At 49.6% G+C, this 22,241-nt stretch overlaps 1 protein-coding gene and 1 non-coding gene across 13 annotated transcripts in view; both read left to right on the top strand.

Moving 5' to 3' along the window:
• Positions 1 to 22,241, top strand: part of Rgs12 (regulator of G-protein signaling 12) — a 90,714-nt gene that overhangs the window by 56,655 nt on the left and 11,818 nt on the right. For all 12 annotated transcript variants that reach the window (XR_003955711.1, XM_006504120.3, XM_006504123.4 and 9 more), the window contains 9 exons: positions 13,760 to 13,929; positions 14,731 to 14,823; positions 15,533 to 15,676; positions 17,009 to 17,188; positions 17,446 to 17,599; positions 18,694 to 18,770; positions 20,266 to 20,460; positions 20,745 to 20,818; positions 21,280 to 21,406. Coding sequence is in view for 11 of the 12 variants with exons in the window: in XM_006504120.3 (XP_006504183.1) it covers positions 13,760 to 13,929; positions 14,731 to 14,823; positions 15,533 to 15,676; positions 17,009 to 17,188; positions 17,446 to 17,599; positions 18,694 to 18,770; positions 20,266 to 20,460; positions 20,745 to 20,818; positions 21,280 to 21,406 (1,214 nt within the window). In the remaining variant the exon portion in view is untranslated. The remainder of the gene's footprint in view (positions 1 to 13,759; positions 13,930 to 14,730; positions 14,824 to 15,532; positions 15,677 to 17,008; positions 17,189 to 17,445; positions 17,600 to 18,693; positions 18,771 to 20,265; positions 20,461 to 20,744; positions 20,819 to 21,279; positions 21,407 to 22,241) is intronic.
• Positions 15,466 to 15,532, top strand: Mir3097 (microRNA 3097). Its single transcript, NR_037280.1, has one exon. It is a non-coding gene; the product is annotated as a microRNA 3097 (primary transcript).

Consider the following 22,241-nt stretch of genomic DNA (forward strand, 5'->3'; position numbering starts at 1 on the left):
GGCATATCCTGTATTCCACACATTCCAAGCATGGGAGGTAACCAGTTCCTCATTCATTCAGAGCTGGTACCTCATTCTGGAATCCAGCAAGGCCTGCCTTCCTGACCATCCCGTTACTTTCTCTACCTTTCCAAAGCATTCAGCCATGAAAAGTCAGAGCATCAAGATGAAGTGGTAGTGTGGTCCTGTCCGCTGCAAACCTGTCTTCTGAGATATCACTGTCCTAGCTGAACTCTGGTGGATCTTGGTGTCCTACCCAGCTCTGCAGGGAGCAGGGTGGGGCTCCCAAAAGTGTTCTTCTGCACACTGTAGATTATTTGGGCTCACTTCCTTGGAGGGCTCTGAGTCTGTTAGCATTGTGTGGTATGACACCTAAGGGTGTCCCTTAATAAGGATGTGCAGCAATGCTTAACCATACAGGTTTCAGTGTCTCCAGCCCTCACCTCGGCCTGGCACTGTCACTTAGGCACTGTGTTGTCCCTCTGCATTTGGGATCCAGACATGGAGGGCAGGGACCTGCAAGGTCGCAAGGCTTGTAAGGAAGACTATTCTCACCATGCTACAGACTGGTGGGGAGGACCGTTATGACCATGCTACAGACTGGTGGGGAGGACCGTTATGACCATGCTACAGACTGGTGGGGAGGACCGTTATGACCATGCTACAGACTGGTAGAGAGGCAACACTGTTTGCTCAGAGCTGTCCTTGTTCCCAGAGCCTAGGGCAGGCATGTAGATAGGACATAGGCACTCCCTGAGGTACTCACCAGCTCTGAACATGATCATAGTCAGCTCTGTAGCACTGTACTATGCTTATTCCACATCCAGTGACCTTACCTGCCGTGGTTTAAAACATAGGTGGAACATACTGGTTAAGTAACATGGGCTTTTTGGTGAGACATGCACAAAAGGGATTGGGGGCAGCTTGCAAAGGCCACTTAGAGACAACATATTTCTGGGACAGTTTACCACATCCTGTGAGAAGGAAGGCTTTTATGTAAATGTTTTAAAACAAAACCTAAGACTCATGATCTAATGATGGCTTTCCTGCCTTTAAAAAGGCATCCTTTCAAGTTAGTTGACATTAATGGGACTATAGTGATTGATGTCAGTAATCTTTATAACATACTGGAGGCATGGGGGGCAGGGCATTTTTGGGGGCGTCATCTCTTGAGCCTCTGCCTGGTTCCCAGGACACGTTGTTCCTTTGCTCTGGACTGATGTCCCATCCCTGCTGTGTCATCTGTTGAAAATGAAAGCACACACACAGGCCCTGGTGTACTGTCCCCACCCCACCTGGTCACACACAGGTCATGTGTACCAATGTAGCAGCCTCTTTTCTTGTGGATATACTCCCCATTTGTTTAGTCCATTTGAATTGGCAAACTTGAACATGTAAGCAGCATCTAAGAAGGACTGCCAACAGCAGAGGCCCAGAGTACTCACCTTTCTGGAAATTGTGTTGTGGGATGGTGCTTCTCACAGCTCACAGCAGTACTTGCTTCACACACCTGAGGTGAGTTTTGCTCACAACTTTTCTTTTTTTCTTTTTTTTAACTTTTATTTTTTTTAAATTAGGTATTTTCTTCATTGACATTTCAAATGCTATCTCAAAAGTCCCCTATACCCTCCACTCCCACTTCTTGGCCCTGGCGTTCCCTGTATATAAAGTTTGCAAGACCAAGGGGCCTCTCTTCCCAGTGATGGCCGACTAGGCCATCTTCTGCTACATATGCAGCTAGAGACACGAGCTTGGGGGGTGGGGGCTGAGTGGAACCAGTTCTGCTGGGGGTTGGTCTGGTGCTGCTACATATTCAAATGGTAAATTCTGTACCCCAAGATATGGTTGCCCCAAGACAAGTGAGAAGTCTCACATACAGCAGCTTTTGTTGTGCAAACTGTGCTCCCTAATTTCAAACTATTAGTTAAATAAAAATGGCTGCTGATTACTGGAGGGAATAGAAATTCACAAGTTACCTGGCTGGGGGTCACAGGGAGTGACCATGAGGGGAAGGAGAAAGAAGGGAGAGAGAAGGAGCACAGAGAAGGAGAGGATGGGGAGAGCAGGAGGTCTCCATTAGTCATGATGGAGCAGCAGCACGTTCCCGAGTGGAATGACCCCTCAGGACACCAGACTGCTAGAGCAGAAATAACCCAGAAAGATTTGAACAGCAAGTATTTGGGATCCACAGCTGGGAAAGTAGCCAGTCCAGCTGTAAGAAAGGTAGATTAGGGGTGACCCCCCCAGTAATTACCAAAGCCAAATAAAGTAACCATAGTCTAAGCCTCACTCATTTCTAAGCTAGACGGGAATAAGCATAAATCAGTCATTTTACACAGTTCCCCACTGATGCTGGGGTGGCTGTTGCACCTACTTGAACTAATGCCGCCATGTTTGCTCTCTGGTGCCTGGATCCTTTCCATGAGCATGAGCTTTTACAGCGTGCTGCCAGTTTCCATTCGCTCTGGCCACTGTGTCCTGCAGCACTGTTAAATGTCCACTGTCTACTCCTGCCCCTGTTGACAGCTTCTAAAACGACTTAGACTTCACCTGTCACAAAGGTACTGTAAGACATGCTTGTATAGGTCTCTGCATGGACATCTATGGGTAACCTGCTCTGATGAGCTGGCCAGGGGTGTGTGGTAGATACTCTCTATTTTCCAATGTGTACACCACCAAGCAATGTGTAAGGAACCCCCTTTCCAGAGCTTCCTGTTCCGTTCACCATGGCTATTCGGATTTGTATATGGCCTTTGGATTTTTTTTAATACTCAGTCGAGATTCCTGCTTAAACAGGAATGTCAGTGTAGAGCACCTGATAAACAAAGTTTGGCTCTGCATTCCCTCCCAGCCACTGCCAAAAAATAAACAGGCATATGTTTGTTGCTTGCTTTCCATGTTTTCTCATTTGGTTGGCTTATGTTGCTGTTGTTAGTTGCTTAGTAGAAAATTGAAAAAAATAATAAATTCTGGAAATGACTCTTAGATTGAAGTAATATATTATGATGATCTTATGTATTGGCAGCTTTTCCATTGTTGTGATAAAATGCCATGACCAAGAAAGCTTATAAAATAACTTTATTATAGCTCACTGTTTCAAAAGGATGAGTCCATTATGGTGGGCAAGCCTGGCTGCACTGGCAGGCATGGCAGCAGGGATAAGAAGCTGAAAGCTCACACAAGTGAACAGGAAGCGAAGCAAGACTCTGAATGCTCACAGCCTGCCCCAGTGGTATTCTTCCTCCAGCAAGGCTCTACCTCCCAAATATTCTACAACCTCCCCAAACAGTGGCACCAACTGGGGACTAAGTGTTCAACTACTGGAGCCTGTGGGGACCGTTCTCCTTCACAGTACCAGAGCTTATATTTTGAGCTACTTTTATGTTTGTCTCCTGTAGTTGACTAAAAAGGTATAATAGCATTTGAGGAAAGTATGCAGTGTAGGCATGCCATATGCAGTTGGTTCTCAGTGCTATCTTCTGATGACAGAGAGTTTACCATAGACCCAATGGCCATTTCCCCTTTAAGAAGCACATTTGTCCTACTCTGCTTGGCCCTTCCTAAGACCATGCAGGTACAACAATTGTACTGTTCACATTTACATCTTGGGTGCTCCTGGAGTGAGCTGCTCTGCGTGGTGCGGGGCAGGGTTTTGAGCTTCTGCTTTCCTCACAGCACTTAGAGGCCCTCAGGTACGTTTGGGGTCAGATCAGGTCCATGTTTTCAGAGGTCTATTTCCAGGGCAGATGACAGCAGGCACATAGACAGCTCTGTCACATCAGTGAGGGAGGGAAGCCAAGTGACTCAATCCATGGAGGCCAGGGAGACAGCTGATAAGAGTCAGGGACTGGCTTGCATGGTCTTAAAATTCTATTCAACTATCAGCAGCATTTCTATTAGAGCCAGGGATACCACGAGCATGCCCACATCTCAGCAGCTTTAGGGATGGGTTTAGCCAAGACTAAGAAGACAAGAGAGTCTTTAGGACTGGAAAGGAGGGAGCTCCATATGTACCAGGCACGGCTGGCATCATCACCTACAGACCCAAAGCCCAGCACCTGCCAGCTCTGACCTCCAGGACGCATGGAGTCCACCAGAGAGAAGCAGGCCCTGCCTCAAATGGGGCGCCTTGTTTGTAGGGAGAAGATGAGAACTCAGTCTTAGACACTGACCAACAAAAGTTTTAGATTTGTCTTTAAAATTTTAGGGGGAAAATATTTTATGAATCATGACTTAGCAAAGCAGATAACGTGTAGCAGCTAGTTACTTGCCTTTCACATGAAAATGAAGGCTAGCATGACCCAGTTATTAGTTGGTGACATTCGGTGCCTTCTGTGTGCCTGACACTCACATCTTTCCTGTATATAGTTATTACAGGGTTTTATAGAAAGGTTAAGTGGCTCTCCCTCCAGAGAGGAGTAGAGCTTGCCCTATCCTATGAAGTTAGCACCATCATTACACTTGGCACAGCCAGGACACCCTTGGTGACATCGTTTCTGTAGAAGGGGAAGCCTTATTTCTCTAGAAGGACCACCAACTCCCATGTAGCTGTGTAGCTCCAAAGCCTATGCTAGGTCCGCTTTGCTGGCAAGGGCAAGTGGCCTGAACGAGGAACAGCTAGAGTAGAGAGCCCTATAAATGCTTAATGAGTACCTATGCCCCTTCCCTCAGACCACCCAAGCCCCTCCCCTCACACCACTATTCTCTCTCTTCACTCTTACATCCGGTTTTAGGAGAAACTGGAGGGAAATGCTGGCATCACACCTGGTGCCTCCAGCCAAGAGGCTGCAGATTTGTAGAGCCTCACATGGAGACCCCAAGAAGAGAGGGAGTAGCCACCGCACGAGCGCACGTGCGTGCGAGTGTGTGTGTGTGAGTAAAGGGGTGTGTGTCCTACTGGGGAGCCATCAGAGCTCAGCCAAGCTCTATTTTGTCCCTAGGATTATCACTGATAGTCAAATAAAAGGTGTGTATTATATCATGTTTAGTTTTACATTTAACGTTACTTTTATTATCAAAATTATGCAAAGTAAAACCATCGCAGAAAATCAGGCTGTTTAGTTGCCAGCTGAAAATGTCACCATGTGCATAGATGTGGGAAGTGGGTCTATTCCTTGGCCTCGTGTTATGTTTTCATCTTACAGGGCTGGCCACTGGAAGTGGACCTTGCTACTGGAGTCTGTCCTATACCTTTGTGACTTCATGTCCTGTCTAGTATGCACCCTGTCCTCATCCTTGTCCTGTACGACAGCCAGAGCAAGCACAGGCTCGGCTCGGTTGGCAGTGGCTGCTGTTGACTTTGGGAAGGACCAGCCCACTTTTCAGCCTGAGCCCAGCCTTTGGATCCCTGGGCTGCTGCGCTGGGCATTGTGTCTGTCCCCTCCAGCCAGGTCCTGATGCCAGGTGTATGCTTCATGTGTGGCCACTGATATGAACATAAAAGGAGAAGGTTTTCATGCTATCAAGTTTGATTTGTCAAAATAAAATAATTTTATTTTGAGAAGAAATTATCTAGTTAAAGAATCACATGGTTCTTTTTATTTCCAGCCAGTGTGGAAGTCTGATCAAGGCTTGAAAGAGGTAGTACCACTTTCCTGGTATCCCCTGAGCCTCTTGTAGTCCTGACCCTCTTGGTGGCAGCTGGTGGCTCCTCAGCTGAATCCTGAAAATGCATATGACAAGTGAAGGAACTGTCGCCCCCACCACTTCCCACACTGACCCTGGCAGCTCCTGCGCTGCCCACTCTTACGGCCCTGAAGGCTCTTGGCATTTGCCCATCTGCTTGGCATTTCTTCTCCTGAAGCATGGTGTCATTTCACATGCTGCATTTGTTCTGCTGAGCTCAGATGGATCTGGTCTCAGCTTCAGGACAGCATTTGGGTTTCTCCCATTTGTCTCCTCGGGGCCTTGAAGAATCTATAATCATGTACGTATAGTATATCCAGCAGTAGTCCCCTGCTGGAGTCCCAAAGCACTGTCTGTCCTTGTTCCTCCCTGTGAGCCTGTGAGGCTTGGCTGGCTGGTGTGTAGGGGGACGAAGGTTTACCCTGTGCAGTCTGTGGCAGCAAGTCCTGTCCTGAGCCCTCCTCATGGCTTAATATGAACTGTCACCTGGCTGGCAATGAGAATGAAGTGCTCTTAGCCTGTAGCTCTTGGAGAAAGGTGACAGAATTCAAATACATAGATTGTGACAGAGGAAATGGGGTGAGGCCAGTGTTGTCTTCCTCATGTCAGTGTTTGTTTCATGCAAGACTTCCAAGTAGTTTGAAGGCCTTTCTTGATGGTGTCTTAGCTTCTGGTACAATTCTAGTACTTGGCCATGTAGCTTGGGCTCTGTACTTTGTTCTTGGGCCCCAGCCCTGCAGGTGTTAGCTTTTCCCCATAAGAAAGCCAAGACATAGATATAAGTGATCATCATATTTTGTCACCTAGATCCAAAAAGGTCATGTTGGGCTGTCTCTGCCTGGCTTCTGCCTGGCTAAAAATGGCCGCAGCAATGACCTTGTTTCTGATGTTTACAAGTCCCATTATAGGAATAAAGGGAGCATGCTTACTGAGCAGGTGAAAGGACTTCACAGCTCAGCAAGGTCCATGGGTGGGACTCTGCTCTTACTGCCATCAGCAGAGGAACTCTGGAGAGCTCAGGTGCTTTTTTTGTTTTGTTGTTTGTTTGTTTGTTTGTTTTTCGAGACAGGGTTTCTCTGTGTAGCCCTGGCTGTCCTGGAACTCACTTTGTAGACCAGGCTGGCCTTGAACTCAGAAATCCACCTGCCGCTGCCTCCCAAGTGCTGGGATTAAAGGCGTGCACCACCACGCCTGGCTGCTCAGGTGCTTTTTGTTGAGGGGATATATGGAGGAATCAGAAGTGAAAGGGAGAGTGTCCACTGCTGGAAAGGGGACTGTCACTACAGATCCCAAAGGGAACCAGAGTACACTTGGGGTGTCACTTATAGTTGAGGGTATCACTGAGATTTGTGACCATCGGTAAACAGTAAGTGTGGAAATGTGGAAAACGTACATCTGAGCTGTCCTGTGTGGGAACCTAGGGCAGAGAACCCCTATGAGTTTTGGTATCTAGGACAGTTCTCAGTACATGGAACCAGGACCTTAAAGCAAAGACCAACTCCTAGGCTGAGCAGGGAGAGCACACAGTAGGCCTGCAGGTATGTGTCTGCTTCCCATCAGTGCTCAGTGCATGGGAGAACTCAGAGGGACATGAAGACCACCTGAGGGAGGACTGAGTGGAGAAGAAAGGTACCAGATAACAGAGAGTGAGCCACTGACTAATGAAAACCCAGAATAGCCGTGAAGGACAGTCTCAGCCAAATGAGACAGTTTCTGCCTGAGCGTGGGAGGCTGAGGGTCCCTTATACAAAATCTTTGGGACCAGTATTTCAATTTTCTGACTTTTCCCTTAGGTTTTGGGAATATTTGCATGTATACAGTTTGCTCTCTCAGGGATTGGACGGCAGTCTTCCCACGGGCTTCGTTTGTGTTAAGGGTGATTTTACTCAGTGCTTTCATGCGTTTGTGTGTAACTGATACATTGTAGAGGTTTATTTGTTCATCAAAACTTTTTGGATTTGGGATAGTTTGGACTTCAGATTTCTGTACTAAGGATACTTAGCCTATCTATATTTTAAGGGGAAAGAGTAACAGTGCAGAAAACTGGTGCCTTAATTAACTACAGGATCAGGTCTCAAACTGGCTTGGTGCACACAGAAAAGGGTGTCTACATGACCAGCTTCTCTCCCTGATGTTCTGAGAAACCAAGATAAGATGGCTGACTTTAAACCCTCCAGCTCACCGAGGTGCTGAAGTTAGTCCCTGCTCCTGGAAGGGCCTCCAGACACCGTGGTAGGAGGGCCAGAGGGCCCAGAGGAGACTAGGGGTTCTATTGTTGCTCGTTCTCATACCCAACAAGACTCCTGTGAGCTTCAAGTGGCAGCCTCATGGGCAGTGAGAGTGTCTCTCCCACTAAAGACACCGACAGTAAAGAAGTGTGCTGAAGGAAGGGAGGCACAGCAGAGGCTGGAACTTGACCAGTTTGTACTAGAGAACAGTATTCCCAAGTCACAAGTCACAAGTCACTCGGCTTCAAATCCCTTCCCGTACACATCTTGGAGACCAAATTTGGAATTCCTGGGAACTGTGGCCAGAAAGAGCCTGTGGTGCCTGGGTGAAGTCCCGGCTTCAGAAACCATGGAGGACTCACCAGTTCTGCCTCTCTCCCCTCTGCTTGCCCACTGGTTTATGCCAGGGGGCAGCAGCTTGACTTTCTTTCCGAAGCTGGCGGGCTCCCCGCCCCTTCAGGCTTCTCAGAGGTGTGCTGCGGGGGCCACAGAGTTTGCTGGAATTGGAGTGCAGGCTGGTTTTTCCGTGAGTGCATGCCCTCGACATTTCATAGCTTTAGGTCACTCCTCACTGAGAATGCAGATCTCATGTTTATGGGACTTAAGATTTTCAAGATGATGTGGAAATAAGACAGCATCCTGTAACTATTACAAAGAGCCATGCATCCCCATCCCGTGTGTTGTCCAGCCCTGTTTGTGGCTCCCCCCCACCTGCTGTTTAGTGAACTGCAGAGTGGCTCCTCCCCAGCACCGGGAGAATAGTGTCTCTGCCCATGTGAATAATTCAGGCCTCTGCAGCAGGCACTCCGGCTGTGCATTATGCATGATTCTCTGAAGCTTTGTGAGGCTGTGTGGCCTTTCCAGTAGCCACTGCTGGAAGGCTGAGGACTGCCTTTGTGAGGGTCCCTGAGGATCTGCAGTAATTCACCTATCCCTGAGGCTGAGCTAAGGAGCCATGTCCTCACCGCCCGCGGCCCAAGCCTCTACCCCAAGCCACCCAGGCTGAGCCTGGTATGGACTCAGAAGGGTGGTTTACGGTGAATGGTTGGAAGTATTTGGTTAGATGGCACCACAGTGGCTCTTATCAGCTCTACCCAGGTAAAGTCCCACATCTGTCTGTCAGCTTGTCTTGAATGTCCGAGAAGGCTGACTCGGGCAGTCCTCAAGTGTGTTTGCTGCGTGTGAGGGGTCTTACGCTGGGATGGACTGCCACGTGGCTTAGAGTTGAGACTTGAACATTTGGAATACTTAGGGCTATGGTTTGGGTGAGATATATGGTAAGCCGAGAGTGGGCTGAAGCTGCACACCAGAGAAGTAGCTCCACACTGTCAGTCTTAAGGAATTACTGAAATGTAACCTACAGCCCACATCTCTAAGCAGTCTCGGCAGCTGTGCTGGCAGCTGTACAGTTCTCGGCAAATCCGCCACAGACTTGAGACACGTTCTCACCGGGACAGCATTTGACTGAAAGAAGAAGACCCACAGTAAAATAAACACCTAGAACACATCTACTAATGCTGCCGTGTAGGTGAACAGGTCCCACCATTGCCGTATCTTCTTCAGCTAAGCTGCCTTTCACTCAAATGACCAACAGTAGGGAACCAAGAGGACAGCTCCCAGCAGGCCAGCAAGTCTTAAGACTTGACATGTGTCAACCTCCTGACCTGGCCTTGAACTTGGGGTGGCAATAGAAGGGCTTGCGAGGAATTTTATGGCAATCTGGGGTGCTGCCTGCTCTCCCAGGTCAGGCTTAACCCTGAAGTGAATTGTTCTCTATGTGGCTAGTAATGCTGGAACGTGGTGTCAGTTCTGAACTCGGAAATGGATGAAAAAGGGGAGGGAACTTCCTGTGTGTATAGTCTGTCAGAAGCACTAAGATTCAACTTAAAAGAGCAACTTGTGCCAAGCCTCTAAGGGGACTCTACCTTAACCCCTCTGCTTTGCAAGCCTCTTACACTCCAGATGGATCAAAACCTCCACTAGCAGCTCTGTTTAAAAGATTTCTGCGAGTTATTCTTGTGGATCCAGGAATTGCTTCTGTGTGTGTGTGTGTGTGTGTGTGTGTGTGTGTGTGTGTGTGTGTGTAGGTATGTAGGTGTGAAGTTGTCACCTCAGCATTTGTATTGTCTTTGTCTAAGTTCCTGTGCTGTGCTGGACTCCAGGCCAAGTCTGTGGTCCCACAGCCCCAGGGAGACATTTCCAGAGCATCTGACACTTCCTCTTGTCCTAGGTGAAGTGGTTGTTGCAGTCATGGCAACAGTCCTCTCGCTGACCACACATCTCACCTGAGTGGGTCTCTAGCCCAGTGCCAGGAGATAGGCCCTGGTCCCCCTCTTCTCCTGTGGTGTCACCTCTTCACTGTTGTCATTGCCACTTGAGCTGTTCCTGCTTAGGTGTTACACCACCTTTCTCTGTCCCCACTGTCCATGCTTAAGATCCCCCAACCAGAAATCCTGACGACAGTACAATGTGGGACACTCAGTGGCATAGTGGAGTTCAACAGAGCAGTCATTTGCTCCAACTCAGTGTCAGTGTTGACTTGTGAGCCTTCTGGTCATCTCTCGCTTACTGACTCAGTCTGCGCAGGTTCACTTCCATTACAAACACAACACTTCCTGCTGTAGCACTAAGGACCAGTGACCCCTAGACATTGAGCTTGTCATTACAGTGCGTGCACAGGAACCCAGGTGTTTAAGGGAGTGGGAAAGATCTTGCTGAGGGGGCAGGCAGGTACAGGCTGCAGGGTGAGAGGTCTGTAGACCTGCATGGGGGGCTGGGTCACCTTTCCTCCAGCACTTGGGTACAGTGGCCACAGAGGAAGTGGGTATTTCTCATTCTGAACTTGTCTGAAATTACAAACACCTTGTAACTCAGAAGCACAGATTCATCACATGGTCTATGGGTGGCTTAGTCCTGCCTTAACTCCTCTGCCCTCCTGCCTTCCAGGCTGCCTCTACTGGGAGGAGCACAATGGACCTTACCAGTCCCTTGTCTAAGCTGAAGGCCACATTGTCAAGGTGCCCAGGTGGCCTGCCAACGTTTCTGCTGCTCATTTGAGTCATAGTTGTGTGCTGTGTTCCTTCTATCACAGGGCCTTTCACGTGCCCTGAGTTAACTTCTGTTCCTTCTTCAATTCTTACTTTAGACTTCATTGCTCACGGGGAGAAGTGGGAGGGGGAAAGTTGCCCTGTTCACTCTGCTGGGCTTAGTGGTTCATTTGATGAGGGTGACCTCATTATCAGAAGACGCAGTCCACAGCATCAGCACCCTCACTTTCCATGGGGAGCCTGGTCACCAAAAGCCTTCACTGAGCAGAATGTGAGTTACACCTGGCCTTCCTAGGTGCTATCCGGGGTCATAGCAGAGCCTGGCCCCCACTAGCCTTCATACAGTTTTTTTTTTTTAAAGGTAGTATGTATGCTCTGCCCTTGGTCCAGAGCTCAGAGGGAGCCTGGACTGTAGACTGGACCCTGCATGAGGCACAGTGCCCTATGTGCAGTGTGCCAACATTGCTTCTGCCTCTGAGGTGGCATAGGTCACTCCATCTCTGACATCCTATGCACCTGGCAGTGCTAAATACCTTCTTTGATGTACAAGTCTTCATATCTGCCTGGGCTGTCACCCAGCCTGTGTAGAGCCCGTGACTATAGCTACCTAAGTGAGTCAGAGTGGTCTGGAGCCTTCCGTGGGTTCTAAGCCAGACCCATGTGCTTAGAAGCCTTGTACCGGTCATGCTTCCTTCTGCCTTCTTCTGGCTCATCTGTCTACCCGGTATCTTGATGTGGGAGGAGTGTTCCACACCAAGTCTGTCTGTGTGTGCCATATGTCACCCTTAGCCTTTTGCCTGGGCATTTTCCATGGGGTTCAGATACCACTGTGCTCCGTGTTGTGCGAGCTTCCCTCCAGGCCTCTCCTCACTCAGATCTCCCAGTTTTTCTCCAATTTCATTTCACATCTTAATCCCTGGGCCTATGAGGTCAGCTTTAATGGCTCTGGAAAGCAAGAGCCCAGCCTAATTTTTGTCAGATGTGGCTCAGTCCCCACTTCCACTGCATCTGTCCCCATCTGCTCCTGCACGTTCCCTTCTGCTCCTCCAATGGTTTTATTCCACCACATCTTCCTGCCTGCGTGGTGTTCAGTGGGCATGGGCATGGCATATAGTGGGGTTTGGGTGACACAATGGGATTAGGTAGAGAGCATCCTGCCTTTTCCTGTGCTTTCTGTTTAGTTCTCTGATGAGACTGTCTCACTCCACATGTGTAGTAGCTCTTGGGGAACCTGTCAACCTGTTTTGGACTTAAATGTGTATTCTGAGGAAATCAGTATCTGCTCTGGTCACTGGACACAGATCAGCTTCAGAGATGGGCTGTGTGGGATCCCAGCCCCACAGAGTGTGTGAGGCTCATGTCATGCATTTGAGGTGGCTGAGTTACCTGGTGAGCTGGTGACCCTGAACAGTCTCAGTTCCCAGCAATGTCAGTGCTCTGACCATGCCACTCTGCTAAACAGTGTTCCAGAAGAACAGGCCAGAGCTCCTATGATGTATCCTGGCCCAAGCCCCCCTTTTGGTTCTCAGAACAGTGGTTGATGCATAGACAGTGTGTGTGGGTGAAGGTAGGGGTCAAAGAAAAATTAAAATTGTCAAAGTTGTAATTTCACAATATCATTTCTTCTGACACAAATATCTGTAGTGTGTTAGCACATGGCTTTCCCTGCTGCTTCACACCTACATACTGTCTGGCTTTGAACACTCCTGCCCAATACTAAATCAGGCTGATCTGAGGGAGATGTACTAGGAGGCTATAGTCACACCTCTGGCCTGGCTCCTAGCCCTCAGGGTCACTTTCCTCTAGACTTGTAGTCTCCATGCCGGGCCTCCTGCAAGGCCCTCTATGTTGTGGTTTACTTGCCATCTGCATGCTATTCCGGGTGTGATCTGAAAGTATAAGTGTCTGTGCTGCTTCCAGTCCCCTGTCTTCCTCTCCTCCCCTCCTTGCTAGAAAGGGCACTTCAGTGACTGATCTCAAACTAGAGCCTGCTAACTTGTCCCCAGGAATCTGTCCTGTGACCTGACCAGAGGGCAGAGTATCCTGAGTAGCCTGTCCGGAATGCTCAGAGCAGATGGAGTCCTGTGACTATGTGACGTAGCAGCATTTCCTTAATGATCCCACGTGGAAAATCACCTTCATCAGCTCTGCTGCCTGAGCCCCCTGACGGCATAGCCCCAAAGTGCCACCCCACATTGGGCTGGCCTTGTCTCTGAAGCTACCTGTGCCTCGCTCTCCAGAGCACCATGTGTAACAGTGCTATAGAGTTCTACTTACACTGGCTTGTGGCCCTCCCCTCATCCCTGGGCTGCTTCAAGTGACAAGGGTGATAGATGGGGTCTTCCTAGACACATCTCCTTTTCTTTGTTGTAATATTTTCCTGTATCGGGTCATCAGTGAATGAGCTACCAGATGACACATGGTTAAATACTCAGTTTGGATAGTGTGGCTTAATATCGTCACTGAAAAGTGATCTGCACACAGAAAAGTGCACAGGCAATGAGCCATGGATCCAAATTGCAGCAGACAGCACCAGGAGGGTGATGGGACCAACTGCAGCCCCTCCTCAGACTTCACTCAGGGGCTTTTGCTTTGTGGTGCACTTATAAATGCCTTCCCGCCTTCCGTATGCTCAGCATCATTCTTTCTGCTCTGTGTTGTATGCACACCTTAGGCAATAGCTTCTCTTGTTCAGCCCTGGGAAGTTGAGATGTGTTCTTTTCTGAAGTCTAGAAAGCCTTGGCTAGGTTTCAGGTGCAGTACATGTTGCTCAGTGAACAACATGGGTTGTGGGAAGTAGAGCTGGATATAGGTACCTGTGGCCTCCGAGGTGCAGGTATGTCTGTGATGATCCTGCAGAGTTGACTGGAGCTGACCTTAAGGACTGCATCAGCAACAACAGCCTGAGCAGCAATGCCAGCCTCCCCAGTGTGCAGAGCTGCCGGCGCCTACGAGAGAGGAGAGTTGCAAGCTGGGCAGTGTCATTTGAGCGTCTCCTTCAGGATCCTGTTGGTGTTCGCTACTTCTCTGTGAGTAAGGGGGACTGCTGTGGGGTGGCAGCACTTTGAGCCCGGGTGCTTGAGCTCACGGGGCCATCTCAGACCTCAGAGCCTGGGCATCACCTTGTTAGAGGTGTGGTCGTCCAGCACCTGCTCCAAGCTCAAGGATGGGGTAGGTAGCGTGTACACTTGTAGGGGCTGGCAGTTCTGTTTTCCCTTCCTGGCCTGCCTCCTGCCCTGGAGTTCCCTGCCGGCACACTTCCCTCTCACTCTCTCGATGTCTGTGCAGCAAGGAACATCAGAGTGTCTTGGCTCTGTGTGTTTGTTTTTTTTGTTTGTTTTGAGACTGGATTTCACTATGTTAGTCAGTCTGGTTTGGAACTCATAATCCCCCTGCCTTATCCTTCTGAGTACTAGGATTACAGTTGTATGACATCATCCTAGCTGGAGCTTCTTCAAAATTCTTGGAAATGCATGCTGACAAATACAGCTCTTAAGGATCCAGAAGTAGGGATGGAGCTGTGAAAGAGTGATTACGAGCAGCACGTGATAATAGTGTCAGTGATATGATGTCATATTTTATATGCTAACCAGAGACTAAAAATATATTTCTTTAAAAAAAAAAAAAAAGATGACCAGCCCTTGAGAAAAGAGCTGTGAGGCAGATGGCCCGCCCACTCACGTGTGCTGCGCAGCCCCTATGCCTGCTTTCAAGGCCCCTGCGAGGCTCCTTTCCTGCCATGGTGTAGACAAAGAGGGCCGGGGATATGGGGCTCAGCTTCATAGAGGGGTTGTGGAGTGACAACTGCTCTCCTTCCTGTGTTCCCTCAGGATTTTCTACGTAAGGAATTCAGTGAAGAGAACATTTTATTCTGGCAGGCCTGTGAGTGCTTCAGTCATGTTCCTGCACATGACAAAAAAGAGGTAAACTGCTCTTCAGAGCAGGGGCTGTGTGAGGACCGAGGTTACATCAAGGGTTGCTTGAGCAGTCGATGAGGGATGCTTCTTACTGACTTTAAAGAACGGTGACATTTCTGCTTCAGCATAAAAACTTAAGTGTGTGACATTTAATTCTGCCTAAACATAGTCTGCATAAATGCCTCGCCACAGAGCCTGGCAGTGGTGGCACTTGACGTTGGGTTGGGTAAGAAGGAACAGTGTTTGAAGAGACTTGGAGAAGCACTCTGGCAAACTGCAGCCTCTACCTGTGGCTTAACAGCACCTGTCTAGCTGCCCCAGGACTGCCCAGGCCATGTCCTGTGGCCTTTCCCCCAAAGTAACAGCTGTCCTCACAGAGTGGCCTCATGCCTGTGTCTTGTGCTCTGAGCATTGTGCACTTTTGCCCTCCCCTGTCGTGCACACTTTGCTGGCAGATCCTCCTCTGAGGCCCTTACAAAGCAGCCATTTAGAAATTTGCAGCCATTTAGAAATTTGTAGAGGAGCCGATTCAGGAGTTTCCTCCTGGCTCTTTCTTTTATATTTACTTTCATAAGCCAGACTATAGACAGGGCCTGTGACTCAGCTCTCCAGCCCCGAAGCAGAGTCAGCCTTAGGAATGTTTGAGTGACACAGGTGGGAAGTGTGTGTCCAGTGGGTGTGTCTACAGATCTGCTCAGACCTTTCTACCTGTCAGCTCTCTTACAGGGCCCGGGAGATTTTCAGTAAATTCCTGTGCAGCAAAGCCACCACTCCTGTCAACATTGACAGCCAGGCCCAGCTGGCAGATGACATTCTCAATGCACCCCACCCTGACATGTTCAAGGAACAACAGCTCCAGGTGACTTTGCAGACAGTCTTCCATGGGGCTTCCAGCCAAGGCTTGGGGGTGCAGAGTCACTCAGAGTAGCACGTGCCCTTCTGGGAAGGGGGCTGCTGGTCATGTGGGCATGGTGACAAGCCCATCTGACCACTGGGCTCCAGTCTCAAAAGGATTCAGTAGATCTGAGGAACAATAAAGCCTTTGCCACAGATAGCCCCATGTACCCACTGTCAACCGAAGTAAGGGACAATATTACTTTTCAAAAGTCTATGGGGCTGGTGAGACTGCTCAGCAGATAAAGGCTCTTGCCGCCAAACCTGACAACCTGAGTTTGATCATTGGGACCCACATAGTGAAAGGAGAGAATCAACTTCTATAAGTTGTACTCTTTAGACACGGACCATGGTGGGTGTACAACACACACACACACACTCTCTCTCTCTCTCTCTCTCTCTCACTAAATAAGTAAATGAATAAATAAGTATAAAAAAATTGTATGCACATTGGACACACTTGACCTACAGAACATGACAGCTACAGCGTGGCCACAACAGCACATTATGGAAGGTCAGTGGTCTTTGATGATTGCAGGGCTGACTCTGAGCAAGTTCGGTGTCACTTCCAGCATTTGAGAGCGGATGATAACTGCATTATCCCAGCCCAGAGAAAGCTTTCTATGAGCACACGTCGCTGCCACACTAGTGTACATCCAGAATGCTGTGGACCTGTCTGTATACTTACATGTTTACGTGCTTAGTAGCAGTAGCAGCAATTGTCATTTGAGACAGGATCTCACTGTGTAATTTCACCACCATTGACATGAAGCTCACATACTCGTGCCTCAGCCTCTGCCGGATCACAGGATGCACATGGAACCCTGTTTACATGTTTGTGTCTTAATTCTGGAAGAGCATGTGATCTGACCCGTCCAGAACACACTTCCCAGCCCTGCCAGCTGCTGTGCCGCTAGGTTGCAGGAATTAGCTTAAAACAGAGCAGAGCTTCCCCAGGCCTCACTTACCCTTGAGACAACTGCCTTCCAAGTTCCTAGGAAGTGAAGGCCTGCTAAGGGTGCAGCCACAGTCTTGAGTCTGCCTGCCCTTCTGGCTGTGCCTATGCCTATGACTCTGCTCTTACTAAGAGTGACAAAGGAGAGGCTGTTGACAGGGATCAGAAGGGTCCCTGGAGAGTTAATTAACATCTGAGTGCCCTGGGGCCCAAGGGAGGGTTGGCAGGAATGACACCCTTCCAAAATGTCACTCATTCATGGGTACAGACCTCCTATACCGCCTAGGACCTAAGGAGTTACCGTTCTTTCTGTGACTATACTGCATGGCATCTGCTCCACAGATTTTCAACCTGATGAAGTTTGATAGCTACACTCGCTTTCTGAAATCCCAGCTGTACCAAGAATGCGTCCTGGCAGAGGTGGAGGGACGTACCCTCCCGGACTCTCAGCAGGTCCCCAGCAGCCCAGCTTCCAAGCACAGCATCAGCTCTGACCACTCCAATGTGTCCACACCAAAAAAGGTGCTGGGCTAGCCCTTGTGGGGGTGAGAGTAAGGCTGTAACCACACATCCTGTCACCAGCAGAAGGTGGGGCCTGTAGGACACAGATACTCCTGAACCCTTTCCTGATCCCCTAACCCCTGGCTACCTCGGTGGTGAAAGAGAGGACTGTGCCCTTGACCCACTGAAGATTCTACCTGATTCCTCAGAATCCTTACTCATAGAGCTCTGTGTTGAGCCCCTTTAGTGTCTTAACTGATGTTTCTATTTGGTGACAGTTAAGTGGAAAATCAAAATCAGGACGATCCCTGAATGAAGATGTTGGGGAGGAGGATAGTGAGAAAAAACGCAGAGGGGCCTTTTTCTCTTGGTCAAGGAGCAGGAGCACGGGGCGGTCCCAGAAGAAGAAGGACCATGGTGACCATGCCCATGGTATGTGAATGCAGACCATGCTGTTGTGGGCGGGAGCTGGACTGCTGTGGTAACGTGAGAGGCCATGGTGGGCAGGCAGAGATACAGCGGAGTTATCTGGAGGGATGAAGAAATGTCACAGATCCTGGGAATCCAGCAGAGTTGGGGATGAGCCAGCCTAGGAAGCAGGCCTGCTCCAGAACCTTCTGGAAACTCCTTGATGCAGCGTGTCTGGCTGACTGGGCTCCTTTTCTTCTTGCTATGAAAGTTGCAGGTGCTTCAGTAGGAAACTTGGAAAACAGAATCAAGCAAAGAGAAACAAACACAAATGTGCTGTCCCCGTAGCCAGGCACAGCTTCTTGCCTGTGCCAATGCATGTGCGTCAGCCATTGTGTTGGTGGATGGGGACTTGGAGATGGGGTGTGCGTCCCATGGAGGCCTCCCATACCTGGCAGACTTGCAGTCATCTGGAGAGGGCTGCAGCAGAGCTCAGATACTCTGTCTGCCTGGTACAGGGTCTACAGATGCCCGAGAAGGTACTTGTTCAGAGTAGGTCACTGGATCCAGGAGCCTGAGTGTCAGACTTGGGGTAAAACAGTGTTTAGGCCCTTACATCGTATGTAGGCTGGCCTAGATCATGGTTAGAACAATTAATGACTTGGACTATTGGCTATGAATGGGATTTGTGAGGAAGAAGATGGAAAATGGGTTACTAGTAAAATGAGTAGCCAGCTGGTCACAGGGACAGGCTTCTTCAGACCCAAAATAGCACTTTGAGATAGAAATCATGGCTCAAATAAGACATGTCCACCCAGGGACATGAGCCTGGGCTGCACAGCACTGCCCCCTGCTCTAGTGCCTGGCAATGTCTCAGGTCCTACAGGGCCCCCACAGTGGTGACCTCCTTGGTGACCCTGACCCTTGACCTCTGCTGTGAGGGAGGTGTTTGACTAAACCCCAGTGGAGCAGGTGGTGCCTGGAAGGGCCTCTCATGTTTTGCTTTCTCTCTGTCCTTACTGTATTATGTCTATCCATCTGAGGGGTGAGATAGGGGTTGAGTGAGGGCATGTGATGCGGTGGCTTCTGATTCACCCTGGTCATTCCCTTCTTTCAAGATGCCCCTCATGCCAATGGAGGCCTCTGCCGTCGGGAGTCCCAAGGCTCTGTATCTTCTGCGGGGAGCCTAGACCTGGTGAGTCTTCCCTCATTGGCCACCTCCCCTCATTGCAAGGGTCGTAGGCTGACTTACTGGTAGGTGAAGCCTGGCTCATTAAACACCCAGCATTCGGTTCATGAACAGTGTGCCAGGGTTGGACACTGGCCCTGGGTCCCAGCCCAGGATTCCTAGGGCAGCGGGAAAAACTGTTTAGTAGGTGGGGAAGTGTACTGCGGAAAGGTTAAAATTAGCCTTGAGATTATTTCTTAGATGCCTTTGTTCTGATTTAGTTAAACTGTTTGAACCCCCACTAAGAGTACACAGTAGCTTTGAAGTAGGGCTTTGTCTTCAGCTTGATGCTCAGACCTCCTGTTGACTCTGACATTCCAGGGTCTGTGTCTGCCCTGGGCTCCTAGGAGCTGGCCGCCTACTACTTAAGAGCCTGGCAGAGTCCTGCAGGTCTCTTCAAGGCACCCTGCTTACCCTGCTCTTTGCTAATCTGCTGTGAGGGAAACTGGGTAAAACTCAAGACTTGCTACTCTGTCAACCATTGCCTGATAAGAATTTTAGGAAACATTGTTGGTTGTCAGTACTGTGACATCTGAACCTATCCATCAACAATTAGCATTAACATAGGTGGTTATTTCTTCTTTCTCCAAATACCCTATCAAGGCCATGATGAGTTGGTTACCTACTGCTGCCCAGTACCCCAGCTTAGTTTTGGAAAACATAAAGTGCCTGTACTTGTGTGTCAGTAGGGTGGTGGTCATGTGCCTTGGGGGTTGGGGAGGATGTCTCACCTGGGCCTCCAGTCCTCTGGCCTCATGGCTCACAGAGAACTATAGGTTTATGGCTCAGGGGCCAGCAGGATCATGTTTTTGTCGCCATCCAGTGGCCAGCCCAGGTTCCTCCCCATGGTGACCAGGAGGCTAGGGTGAGAACTGGCTCTGCCACTTCTACAGCCACTTCATGGGAGGAGCCACAGTGAGTCCGTGGGCCATCTGCATCTAGTCCCCCTCTCCCACCCATTTTCTGAAATAACAAGCAAAGACAAAAAATTTTTCAGACAATGGGGGAAGCAGTAACAGTTCTGAAATGGCTGTAAAGGCCTCACAGGTCTGTCTGTGTCCTCAGGACAGGCATCTAATGCTGTAACCAGAGGGTCAGGACAGCCTGCAGGTCTATAGGCAACTCATCATCACAGCCTCAGGTTCCAGAGTTGAGGTGGGCCCCAGCACAGTAGTATGCTGGGCAGTCTCATCTGGCAGGACAGCAGCCATGCTCCAGTTGTAAGCCATATAGTTACCATAGTTGAGAGAGATCCCTACTCTCCCTGGCCCTGGCCTCCAAACCCTACCACACCATCAGCTCTGGGGTCAGGGGATGCCCTGTGGTGGATTCTGAATTTCTGTGTATGTGCAACTGCATGGGGAACAGGCAGATTATTGGGCACATGAGACTAGGCTGTCTGAATCTTCCTTGAGAGACTCCCTTACCTCCAGACACCGACACTTGTCTCCCTACCCTACAGTCAGAGGCCTGTAGGACCTCAGCACTCGAGAAAGATAAGGCTGCCAAACATTGCTGTGTCCACCTCCCAGACGGGACATCCTGTGTGGTTGCTGTCAAGTCCGGGTTCTCCATCAAAGAGATTCTGTCTGGATTGTGTGAACGGCATGGCATCAATGGGGCTGCTGTGGACCTCTTCCTGGTGGGCGGAGACAAGGTACTGTGCCATGCAGGAGTGAGTGAGCCACCAGTATCCTAGCTCTGTCTGCTCCCTTCCTCCTGCCTTGTTAGTGCTCCACTCCTGACACCACCACTACCACCCGTGAGGCAGAGCAGCTGCAGGTGGAGGCTCCCAGGGGGTCGGTGGGTGCACGGCAGCACACCCCAGTGTCTAGAGGGTGTCAGGCTAATTTTGCCCTGGTCTTTTGTTCTCGCAGCTGTGTGCTGTTACATGTCAAGCCCACGTGCTCCCACATTAACTCTGGTGTCTTTGTTCCTCAGCCTCTTGTGCTGCATCAGGACAGCAGCATCCTGGCCACCAGGGACCTACGCTTGGAAAAGCGGACTTTGTTTCGGTAAGAAAACCGCACACAGGTTTCTGGAGATTTCCAAAGTCTCCACAGTGTGAGCCTCAGGACTTGTATTCCTTTCTAATGTGAGCATGTACTTGTCCCATGTCAGGCCATAAAAGAATGCCATTGCCCCGCCAGAGTCTTGGCAACGGGGAAGGCACCACATATGGGCTGCTTAACCCTCCATCATAGTGGAGAAAGAGGCAAGAGTCTCTACCCAGAGGATTCTAGGCAGAGGCCTGACTGCTCAGTCCTCCGTCATGAAAACTGAGGACAACAGACAGACAGCCCTTGGCCCAGGTGTAAATCTCAGAAGGGTGTCTGAGGCTTATTTCCACATGCAGGGGACTGCTCCTGCCAAGGGGGGCCTGCATCCCTGGGGTCCTGTTCTGTTAAGGAGACTCTAGAGACGTGGTGAAACCAGAACTGGCTCTTTTGTGAATATTTCCCTGCCCTACCTCCAGGCTGGATCTCGTTCCGATTAACCGGTCAGTGGGACTCAAGGCCAAGCCCACCAAGCCAGTCACGGAAGTGTTGCGGCCCGTGGTGGCCAAATATGGCCTGGACCTGGGTAGCCTGCTGGTGAGACTGGTAAGTGTCATTTGGAGTCTGAGCACCACCACCAGGGTTATACCCCACCTTACCCTTTCATATCTCCGCTCTACATCTCAGTTCATGTCACTGTCCTCCCTAGGTTAGGGACAGCACCTGCCTCTACCTCCTCTTTTCTCTGTCTCATTTATTTGCACATTATTCATTATGGGAAAGGTTGGTATTTACTTCCGGTGACCCAAACCGAAGCAGGAAACACCCTGAAGCATCTCCATGGTTTCAGGCGTGAAAAGCAAACTGCACAGCCAGCACACGATGTGCAGTTTGCCAGGGCACAGGTAACTGCTGCTGTCACCTACACTGACACACCGGCAGTTTCACATGCACTTGCACACTGGGCTTGGGGGTGAAGTTGAGGAAGAGGGCAACAGGCCTTCCCTGTCCCTTCCTGTCTCCATGGACCAGTAGCTAGGATGGGGCTCTGGCCTTTGGCCTTGAGGCAGTGTGGACTCATAGTGACTTGGGAAATAGCATCTCCCAGAGCTTCCTCAAGCTGTTTTGGTATTTTATTTGTTTGTTTTTTGATACAAGGTTTCTCTGGGTAGAAACAGAAACTGTAGGCTGCCCTAGAACTTTCTCTGTAGATCAGGCTGGCCTTAGAGACACATCTGCCTCTGCCTTTACAGTACTGGGATTAAAGGCATGTGCCACTACCATCTACCTTGTTTTGGTATTTTTGAGACAGGGTTTCATGTAGCCCAGGCTACCCTTGAACTCCTTATCCTTTGCCTATATCTCCCAAGTACTGGGATTGCAGGCATACATCACTATACTGGGCTGTGATTTCTAGTATTCTTAAATTTTTAAGAAATTG

Source organism: Mus musculus, chromosome 5, assembly GCF_000001635.26.
Source record: "Mus musculus strain C57BL/6J chromosome 5, GRCm38.p6 C57BL/6J".
Classification (NCBI taxonomy): Eukaryota; Metazoa; Chordata; class Mammalia; order Rodentia; family Muridae; genus Mus; species Mus musculus.